This window comes from Papilio xuthus, unplaced genomic scaffold (assembly GCF_000836235.2).
Source record: "Papilio xuthus unplaced genomic scaffold, Pxut_1.1 DF829567.1, whole genome shotgun sequence".
NCBI lineage: Eukaryota > Metazoa > Arthropoda > Insecta > Lepidoptera > Papilionidae > Papilio > Papilio xuthus.
In genome coordinates, this window is record NW_013529082.1 from 286,938 (window position 1) to 298,626 (window position 11,689).

The window sequence follows — 11,689 nt, forward strand, 5'->3', positions numbered from 1 at the left end:
CACGACAACACCGCCCCCGTACAATGCTTTCATACAGATAACCTCTCAGAGACATTATAAGAAGAATTCAAAGACACAATACCTACTAATTGATAGAGCTGTACCGTACTACATAGCTGTCAATTTTCTTTTATTTGCTACTATGTTTTGTACGTATCTAAATGTAGGTAGTTGAATGTCTATACCAAATAATGGTAACATTTAGCAAGGCAACTAATGACTTTGCTATCGAATAATTATTATCGAGAACCATATCCTAGTACAAGTTTTGATGGTTACAAAGCGATATTAATATTATCAGAGTCCTATCTGAATAAACTGTATCGTCTATAACGTGATTAGTGTATGTTCGCGGGCGGCCGCGCGGCGACATTGCAGCAAGGCAATAAATTACTCTAGCGGCGAGCGGCGAGCGGCGAGCGGGTAGCGGGTAGCGGGTAGCGGGCGATAGTATGCCCGCCACCGCCGCATCTCGTCGTCTCTTGAGCCCCACTAGTTGCCACACGCCGACCGACTCAATGGACCCGCAACACAATATGACCACCTTTTATACATAAATCCATTCATACTTCATTACAAAGGACACGGTGGAGTTTGGCAACTTTCATTGTCACTATCATTCAGATAATCTCATTAACTTGGTAAAATCAATGTAAAACTTAAAAGAGGTATAAGAAGTGGATTAATTAAAATATACTGAAGTGAAATACTTGAAAATTTATAAATCTACTCAAATGATGATGATACTATATGTATGACAGCTTATTTTATCTAGGTATGTTAGTTAAAAATCTATACTAAAGTGTGAAAATTAAAATATTTGGATAGATTTTAAGATTTATTAATTCAGTATACAAGCAATTAAATAATTAGTTATTTATCAAATATTTTAATAATTCAAAACTTTCATATTTTTTTCTAATAACTATTGAGTTCACGTAATTTTAGACCTGAGTTTGAATATTTTGTTTCGTCGTTATAGTGGTTCTTATATTATGACATAGATGGCGCTTTAATGTAAATGCTGTTTCTCAGATTTTATCATTACGAATACACAGAATTATTAAAGAAAAAGCAGTTAAAATATTATAAATCCTTTATAAAGCCAAATGCTAATTAAAAAAAAGCAAAGCAAAAATACTACGTGGAAAAAATCATTGCTAAACGAGAAAAATCATTTTAATTTATTTATGCAAACCATTGAAATTAATACTTTAACATTTTCAGGTGATTATTTATACATAATGTCAAGTTTTTTATTATATATTAATATAAAACAATAATAATAGCGCTTCACCACGATCCGACCTGATGTTAAGTAATAATGAAAGCGATGCGATTCAATGAAGTTCCATTCCAGTTTAGTGACAGAATCATCTTTTATCACCGAATCTAGTTTGAAAATACTTTTGTTATGAAAAATATATTACCACTTATCTATCGTAGTTTTTTCGCAGACATTTTAGATGGCGTATATATCCCTGGGTAGTGTATTTTGTATTTAGTGTACGCTTTTATGCACTCGATGCTTGTGTAAAAGCACATTAAAGTGTTAAGAGTATCTATGAGGGATATTTGTTTATTTGACATTCATTTGATGTAAAATGCTCATGTGTAATATATGTCGTAGTCTGGAACCATTCATTTATGAAAAAGCTGTTGTGATAAATGGTTTAAGGTCATCATAGTATGATTTTTTATGACTATAATAGCATCAAAGCGTTTTTTTAACTAGCAAACAAAATTGCTGGTTGCAAAAAAATCTGACTACACTTATTAGCTTCGCTTTTTTTTCGTCTATTTTTAGTAAAAATAATCAAATATTAATTAAATACCATTACAATGTAAACATACCCATTTTAACTTTCCGTGCATCCAACTCAGGGTTAACACAGTAAAAATCACAATTTCCAAATGTTCTTAAATATTTTCTCTTTATGTCTTTCATTTAACTTTTTTATATGTACTTTACCTATTTAATTTATCGTCCACGTAATTCGTTTTATTTTTTTGAATACTGCGACGTCCGACATGACCGGCGATTGTATCAGGAATGGCGCGAAACCGCTCGGAGTGAAGTATTTATGTCGCGCCCTCGCGGACTTATGAATGGAGCAGAGAATTGTAACCTTACAACTTACTTCCCTCGATACGACACAAAGTCGCACTTCACAATTGTATAGGTACACAAAAACACAATAACCAAAAGAATAGCAACCATTTTTTTAAGCTTTTTTTTTCAGAAACGAAGGTGGTAAACATGTTGTCAAAATATGAATACGATGTACACCTTTATTTTTGACACATAGTTTGCTTATTTTTATAATATATCCAAACATATTGTCCAAAAGTTTATTTCTGTCACGATTCCCTCTCTTTAAATTGGGAAATGGTGATAAACGACTTGCGATTGTCTTAATGAAGAAAAAAAATTTACGCGTTTATTTTTTACTAACATTTTAAGTACTATTTTTAATGAAATTGTGTCGTCTTAACTATGTAACAATAGTCTTGTGATCTTTGGCGCCGGCTTTATTGATATAATGCATAAAATTGCTCCAGATTCAAGATGCCAGAGCTAAATTACTCGGACATAAACCTTACGAAGTAAAAGAAAATAAACAAAACACATAATCCTAATTAAGTCATAGATATAGAAAAACACATGAACTGAAAGACAAATAAAACAATTTGAGCATAATTATCATTAGGGGTTATTTATGGGGGGGGAGGGGTTTGTGTGGCGCGAGACGGCGCCGGCGACCGACGGACGCGTCGGATGCGCGCCGCTACGTCGCAGCGCCACTCCGCTCGCTCAATCAAAACAAATTGTTGTCGAAAACAAAATATCATAAGAGTGGAGGGAGCCACCGGCGCAGCGCCTCAGTGTCACCGTCTGCTCAACTCTGAACGCCTCTCTACTCCTAATTGTTGCGAAATGATTGACATTGCGAGCGGAAAATATCCACTTTTACACACAAACAATATTTTACATTTGTTTACTTAACAAGTATTCAAAAATAAATACGACTGTCAACTTTTATTAAAAGACTAAAAACTGAAGATCTGAGATTGCAAAATATCGTATTGGCACCTCAACAGCGGTGTAACCGAGGACAATAAATAGGCACATTTTTAAAGATGATATGGCAACAGTTTAAGTAATTATTGAAACATTACGATTGAACATTATTTTTGGATACAACGTTATTGCAAACCTGCAAGCATATTTAATACTAGTATCTTAATTAATCCTTAGCATCGATGCTTTGTTGAAAAGTTGCAGGGAGCATATGATATCATAACAGCTTGGTGGCGAGGCGCCGGCCGGCGTGGCGGCATGGCGGCAAGGCGGCCCCCCGCGCGTCGCCGGCGCGGCGCCCGCTCGCTTACCTACCACCGTAGCCAGCGCACCCGGCGCGGCGCGGCGCGGCCTTTTGGCGCCGAATGTCCTCACAAAATCAAAAATGTATATCGCTTTTGTATAATAAACACCGATTCTCATGTCATATTCACATTGTAAAGACAAACAACAATTTATTTAACCAGATTTTTATAAAAGTAACATTAGGTGATTATATAGCGTATAATATACTTACTTACTCTATTGTTTCCACTCGACAAAACATTGCTGATCTAAAATCAATGTAATAACATGAACAACAAGTAGAACAAAGTGTTTACTTCACCCCAATACAATAAATCCATTAACTATAGCTTACTTTACTTATAACTTTACATTTTAGCGCCCATAAGAATTTATAACAGTCGCGGTCAGTCATTCAGTATGCATTTTATAATTATCTACATTCGGTAACTATAATTCTGAACTTGGAATTTACTTCTATCGTCTTCAAATACGGTCTGCTATAAATAAAAAGTTTAAACGAAGTGTTAAAAATAATTTCAGAACTATTTGTTCTAAAATAATTTCTTCAGTGATATACATGAAAGAGAGGCTGTGAATTTGAATATAACGTAATTAAAACAATTGCTTTAGAGTTGCACTTTATTAAAAATCAGATGGAGAATGAATAAAACATGTTTGTTGGTTATTGCATGGGGCCGCGCGGCGCGACTGCGGCCGCCTCTTGCTTTAGATTTCAACGGGACTCGGCGCACGTAGCACCTCTACGAGAACATATTCAATTAAAAATATTATATAATTTAAATATAAAATATTTAATTGTAAGATTAAATCAAATTCTGAAAATTCAAAATGTAAATCTTTCAAATAACTTACTACAATAAAGAATCGTTTCGTCTTTACATCAAGTTGTAACTATTTATTTCTGTAGGTGAACTCATCAAACAATTAAATTATTATTCATTTTCCATAACAAAACAATACTTAAGTAAGTGCGTCGATAATGTGTGAATAATACTTAAGTCAGGTGCAACTTCAAATTTACTGAAAAAATAAAACAATGTGTACATACATAAATTTTAATAAGATATTATGTTTGTTGTTGCATTGTAATGTTGTTTACAGTAAAATGTATAAAATGGGGTTAAGTAAACACCTAGCTTAGTGTTATTCTGTCTGACAAGATTACACACATCGAAGTCACCCTCAGTTCACACTGCCGAAACATGTACAAAATCATTTTCTAACTCACTTCATTATTTCCTTGTTCTTATTCCAATCTATGTGAGGTGGAACCACCAGATTTCCGAGTTCCAAATCGATCTATTTTACGTCATCTCTTAATTTGTCACCTTTTATGCAATCCATCTATAATTGCCTACGTCGACTCCTTACAGCTCTACTTATTCTTTGAATAGCAAAGATTTGATATAATAAGTACAAGGTTTTCGGCACAGAAAATTCACGTAATCTCTGCCTATCCCTCTAGATTTCTAGATTCTGGTCGTGAGTTGTGTTGTTTTGGAATATCTTCTTGCTAAAATACTTTACATGAAATATTATGAAACAAAGAGTAAAATTGCGATATGATAGTCCATGTTGATGGATTGTACCGTATTTAAAACGATGATTGACGAGTACCAAATGCCGACCACTTGTACACAGGGCTGTTACCTTTGAGGATTTTTACTGTAAATATTTGGGGTAAAGGTTGTACATCGATATATTAGGGTAAATTTTATAGGGATGAGAAAGGAATGATTTTTTAATGTCTACTATTGCGTATTGGTCGTTGTTTTTTTCTGTCAGTTTGGTTACGCTTATCGGATGTTGGTAGCCCTACTCCACAACCCGCAATCAATCGCCAGGTTTACTGATTCATGATTCACCAATGTACAAATGATGAGCTCCATTTTCTTACAATATTTGAATATTTTATGCGGAAAGCTTTGTCATCTTAATTTCGTTCTAAAATCTACCTTGTTTATTTTTGGACAATCGCATAAGATCATTATCGATCTGGTTAATAGTAATTAAAACTTTTTATACCGCATTTGGAATTCGTATATAACTATCAGCAGCCAAGTTCTAATTAGGTGTCGCGACACATTGACAACATCACATCACACCATACAACGGTCCGTCGAGCAGCTTTAATGAACGCCATCTCGTCTATCAGCATGATATTCTTAGCGCCATATTTTATAATTTAAGCAAGTGCTCACAAATATATAATACAATCAAAAGTTCGTGAGACCAAACTTGTTGATTATGCAAGGAGGAATGACCAATTTGAATGGTTCCTAATGGTGGAGTAAGTATAATAAAGACTAAATATATTTTTTCGTTGTCAATGATGCGTTACACAAAGGAGCTGTGCTCGTGTCTTAGATCTCGCCGGCGCCAGCGCGCCGCAGACAATAAAATAATTTGGGTCGTTAATAATTGCCGCTTCTGATATACATTGCGAGATTGCTACTGTCTGATTAATTTGTGTTTGCGTTTATTTCTGTTCGCATGCCAATGCTGCATATACCGATTGTAGTTTTCAGTTATTACGACCGAGTTTGTTTTTTTAATATTATTTTTAGTATTAAATACTTTGTGCACATCAAGAATATAAATTTAAGCTAGCCGTCTGGACATGGATCGGTTTTGACGCCTTCCTAACTATAAATATAACATCGGGGTCACAACTTGTTTACGATAATTTATAGACAAGTTCCTGCGGCTGAGGCAACGCCAGTGGGTATACAAGTGGGGCGGCTTTATTTGTTTATTATCTCTGGCGACCCCCCCTCGGTGCAGCGTGACGGCGGCGGGCGGCGCCCCGGGTGACGCCTGGCGGCCGCGCTGGGTTGCCAAAAACATAACAAAAATCCAGGACATCGATAACAGGTTGGCTATCTGTCACATACCTAAGAAACTACTGACTAAGAAACTTGCTTTGTTTGTATTATACTATTAGATTTTTTAAAACCTTTTAAAATGATATTTTTGTTCTTAACATTTCATTACTGTTTCTAAACTACAAATTAATTGTGTTTTCGTGATATTTAAATTGATCGTTCGTGTATGGCGCGCAAGCTGTCCTGCTTGTACCTCGACAGAGTTGGTAATCCTACTGTTGCTGTGTCCGACATGTAAACATACACGTGTCATATTGTTACACTCACGAAGCATTACTATCTGAAGATATAATATGTGGGAGTAAAGGTGTACAATGTTGCGAAAGTGCTTATATTGCATAAGCAAAACTATAAATGATTATTGTTATAAATATCTTCTCTTACAATGCCTATTACATATCTACGAAGAAATTCAAAGACTTGTGAAGTCAACTGGGCAACAACTGGACCAGCGTGGTTGACTATGGGCTAGTCACCCCTAGCAAAGGGTAAGTTCCGAACTTCTCAATGGGGACGTATAGTGAGCTGATCATTTTACAATAGGTGTTGCCAGGCATTCGGAACTTTCTTTCCAATGAATCGTTTCAATTAATTCTTTAAATTCCAGATCATCAGAAGTTGCGTATAACTTAATATACAGGTAATTTGAAAAGATCTTTATTTCTAAATTGTAATTGTTTTCAATTTTTCCATGTTCATCAAGATAGTTAACTCTTAATTATTTAAAACTATCGTGTGCGAAATAAGCCTTGAATATTTTGTACTTGTTGACAGGAGGAACAAAGCATGGTAATTTTAATTAGTGAATTAAAAATTGTTTAATTGAATGGTATTGATAGAGATGCAGTATGAGAGACGGGGCGCAGGGACATGGGTGACGGGCGTCAGGCGGGTGACGGGCATCAGGCGGGCACTAGGCGGGCACCGGGCAGACGAGATATGACATAATGGCGGCGGAGCGGAGCCGGCTCGGGGCGGCGGCGGGCGGTGCGGCGCGGTGCCGGGCGGGCTCGCGGGCGCCGCCGGCCCGGGCGCCCGCCGCTCCGCCGCCCCGACACCGACCGCGGTACAAACTAAAAGCGACGGCGATTTTATATAGACAGATTACCTTAGAATCGAAAGTTCCACATTCTTATATTGTTTAACGCGTGAGAAACGACTAGCTAAATCGGTGAGTTAATACGGACTTGTATAAGCAAAACATAAAAATATACGCAACCACAAAATTAGAAATAAAATATGAAAGAATCATTAGAAGAGTAAATCGCTAGTGTCGTGTCGCTCGGGCCACACTTCGAGCTTCACTAATGATTGCACATGATTTATTTGAGCAGCACATTTTTATTGCCGCCTGATTTCGGGACCCAAATGATAGAAAGGTGTAATTTTTGTTTGTTTTCGACTTATTTGTATAGACAGAGCCTTAGTGTGTCGTAAAAACCAGACGCCCCTTTTAATTCACTTTGAGACGTCTTTTTTGAATTGTCTCGACAGTATGAATCCTGTTTATCTCAAAACTAATACAAACAGATACTAATCAATGTAAAGATATTTAACTAATGGTAGAGACAGTGGTTGCTTGCTCTATGCTCCTGGTTATATGGTATATTTGACTTTATATTATTTTAATAAGTCTTAACATTGGGTTTCACTGCTTACAGACTTGTACAAAAACCAAAGCTGCTCACATTTTGACACAAGTGTTTGTGCAGTGTAAACTCACGATTTGCCGTTACTTCCACATTAGGTTGCGTTTTGTTGCAAGGGGTTAGAGTAACAAGATATTAAGTTAATTGAAATAAAACAAATATAATTTTTCTATAATTTATTAATTAAAGTATAAATTGCTTATAACTATTACAATGTATTCTCTCCTCGTCATACAACTCCACTATTTCCATACAAAATAAAACATAACTAATACTAAAGTAGATAAATAAACCATCTCCTCGAAACAAACTGTACACTGACAGAGCAACATAAACACATATTACTCAGCTTTTTATTCAAATATAAGAGTTTCATCGTTTTGTCACCGATAAATTGTTAACTTCGCCAATTTGTAAACAGACTAGGCATTGCATTTGGAAAGTTTATTTAGTCTGATCGACAACAAAAGTTCACAATATATCGGTTATATTATAAATATAAATCATTAAAATTATGATTCCTACGTAAATAATCGTATCTTACAATTTTATTATATTTGCCAGACAAATGTAATCTAAACTCTTTAGTTTAGATTTCATTTGTCTGTCTGTTTGGCTTTATCTTGTATTTTTTTAAATATATACAATTATTTACGTTGGAACCATAAAAAAATAGAAACTATCCAAGTTATTGTCGGTTATTTGGTATTTGAGATAAATTGTACGCGAAATGTACAAGAAATAGTAAAAACATACAGAAATAAAACGTATCTCGTATGAAGCTTGTAAAAATATAAATTCAAAAACCATGTAGTTTGGACCCCGCTCCTTGCCACAACACGTGTTCACAATATTACTGCCGATACATTGCAAAAATATTGCCATACTTTTTACTCTTTTTAAAAAAGAACAGAAACATCTTTTACTAGTTTCGGCAGTGGTTAGTTATAATTGTATTAACTTGTACTATTTTATGTTTACAGTCGAACCAGGAAAAGCGACAAATTCGACTTAAAGAGATAGTATAAGCGAGAAAGTTGCAGTCTCTTGAACTCTAGCTTATCCAGATTCGACTTTATTACTAGAATTATTTAACAATTATGCGTACAACAATATCTAACTAAGTCAGTACTCGAGAATTAACTAATGTTAAGTAAACTTCAAAATATAACCGTGAACCTTTCCTGCACAATGCTGCAGATAAGGTTATCAGACTTTGTAGACATTTAATGTGACAGCTCACTAACGCCACAAATGTCATAAAAGTTTCACAAAAACCTTATCGTACTGTAGCTGTATTATTTTTTCTTATAATCTTCTATATCTATGTAGTTTTTACATGTTTTATGAGAGAAGTAAACGCGAACAAGGTCTCTCTCACCGGGAGAGATAAGCTTGTCGCACTATAGACATATTGTCATCCCTTTCATTATCTTTGAAAAGGGTAGAGATAACAATATGTGTAGCACAGCAATGGCAACTTGGTTATAAGTAATCTTTGAAACCAGTCTTGAATTTCCAAGATGGCCGACATAGATAGATAAAATGGCGGGAAGCAGCCATTTTTAAATTCTTTTTGTTAATACATCTAATGCGATATGGATTATTAAATTCAAAAGTGTTACATGAGTTTCTACATTACTATACTTTGACTATATAAACACAAAAATACATATGTTTTACTTTATGCACAATTTAAAATGCCGAAAAAAAAATGTACGTATTTTTTTTAACATAGTGTTTCAAATGAAATAATATACAGTGATGTATTTACAACTCAATGAGCTATATAAATTACAAGGTATATGACATACTATAGCACTGTACATAGTTCGAAGCTAAAACCATATCCTACTCAATATTACCGCATAATCACATTCAGTACACTGTTCCAAAATAAGATCTAAAAGGTCTACGTACTTCCTTTATAAAATATTGCAATGCACAAATTTCGTGTTAAAAACATTAATTAGAAATGTAAATTGTTGAGTTGGAACAGAGTACATGTGCTAACGGTGCGATCTGGTGTGAGGTGGTGAGCGCAGAGTGCGCAGTGTGCGCTGTGGTCAGTACAGGTTCCTGTACGTGCGGGCGGGCTTGAACCCGGCCCCGCCCCCCGCCCCGCCCACTGCACTCCCCGACCCGCCCCCAGCTGAGTTCAGGAACAGCTCGATGTAGCGGTGGTCCATGTTGTGCTTGTCACGTCTCATTGCCTGGGAATAATAAACAAATATATATTTTTTATACTCAACGGTATTTTAGTTATTATGATCATTTAACTTACTTTTTGTCAAAAGTTTTTATTGTAAAGCTAAAAAGCTTCTTTAGTAACTAAGTAATTGGATAGAGTTGTTCTTATTGAGAAGCTGTAACACACTTCGTAACCCATAGGGGGTAGGCAGTTATTATAGATTTGCATATTAAATGCATATATATGTGTGTACCCGCATGGCGTCGTCGTGGCACTCAAAGTCGACGTCCGCCTCGCCCGAGGGCCGGCCGCTGTTGTCGTACAGGATGTTGATGCTCACAGGACGCACCGGCTTGAAGAACTGACACACAAGTGCAAACGTTACATTGACAAAACACATTGCTTTTTAGTTATTATATGGGCTTTATGGTATTGATGATGCCTTAAATGAAGAAAATGATGTGAATGAGATATGTGAGCAATAGTTACATATGCGATGTCCTGCGGCGTGGCCTTGAAGGGCAGACCGCGCATGTGCACGCAGTACCCGCCGCGCCGGAACCCCCCGCGACCCGCCCCGCCTCCGCCCCCTGACGAACATACAATCAACATCACAAATTGTCTTTTGTCAACATTTTTAATAAAAACCCACTTCTTTTTCCGTTTTTTTATTTAATTTTTATATAATTAATTTATGACCTATCTTAAAAATGAGTTGTTTTTGAATTTTTCGACTGCAACTTGTCGGATATGGTTGCCATGACTTTAGTCCACATAGAATTATGTACATAAAATAAAGTGTTATTCGTATATCTGTGGTATAATTAGTCACTCTTGATCATGCTGACATCTATAATGCGCAAAAGACAGTTTTTCTTTCTATTGGTTCATATTGATATGGAAAATGTTTTCGAATACCTCTAACAAATCCCCTGCCGCGAGTGAACCTCTGGCCGTAGCGATCGCCGCGGTCGTAGGGTGTGGGGCGTGGCCTGCTGGAGCCCCGCCCCGCGTCGCGCGCGCCGTACGCCCTCACCTCGTCCGCGCTGCTCGGGAACACCTCGATGTATCTGCAACACCACACGCTTCCTGCTTAGTACATTATACCTGCTACTTTTATATCACCTACACCAACTGACATGAAGACACACTATTTAAAGAGTCATACCTTCCAACAGTATCTCGTTTATGAAGACGTGAAATCTTAATAATTTGTTTTTTGATTAACATTTTATCATTAACCACCTATGTATACACTATAGATATTTAAATACATGAAAATTACAACATTTTTGGTTTGCAACGGTAGTATTTTAAGAGGTATATCAGCACATTAGTTTTATTACGAATATTCGACCATTCGGATTTCATTGGGATTTTTTTTATATATTATACCGGAATTTGCTTCAACTTTTGCTGATTAAAAAATTAAATACACTACATTATATAATAACTATTAGATGAACTAAAATTCAAATAGTAAACAAAACCTGAAACCAAAAATACCAAAGACACAACACAATTAATTGTCTGTTTGTCCTCTTCCCTGTCGGTCGCCCGCCGTCCTCCCCGC

At 36.1% G+C, this 11,689-nt stretch overlaps 1 protein-coding gene across 1 annotated transcript in view; it reads right to left on the reverse strand.

Moving 5' to 3' along the window:
* Positions 1-8,826: 8,826 nt before the first annotated feature.
* LOC106117829 (heterogeneous nuclear ribonucleoprotein glorund) overlaps positions 8,827-11,689 on the reverse strand; it is a 5,313-nt gene continuing 2,450 nt past the window's right edge. Inside the window, exons 5-8 of the mRNA XM_013312294.1 lie at positions 11,035-11,186; positions 10,606-10,706; positions 10,370-10,477; positions 8,827-10,138 (exon numbers count right to left, since the gene is read on the reverse strand). Of these exons, the coding sequence (XP_013167748.1) occupies positions 9,992-10,138; positions 10,370-10,477; positions 10,606-10,706; positions 11,035-11,186 (508 nt within the window). The 3' untranslated portion in view covers positions 8,827-9,991. The remainder of the gene's footprint in view (positions 10,139-10,369; positions 10,478-10,605; positions 10,707-11,034; positions 11,187-11,689) is intronic.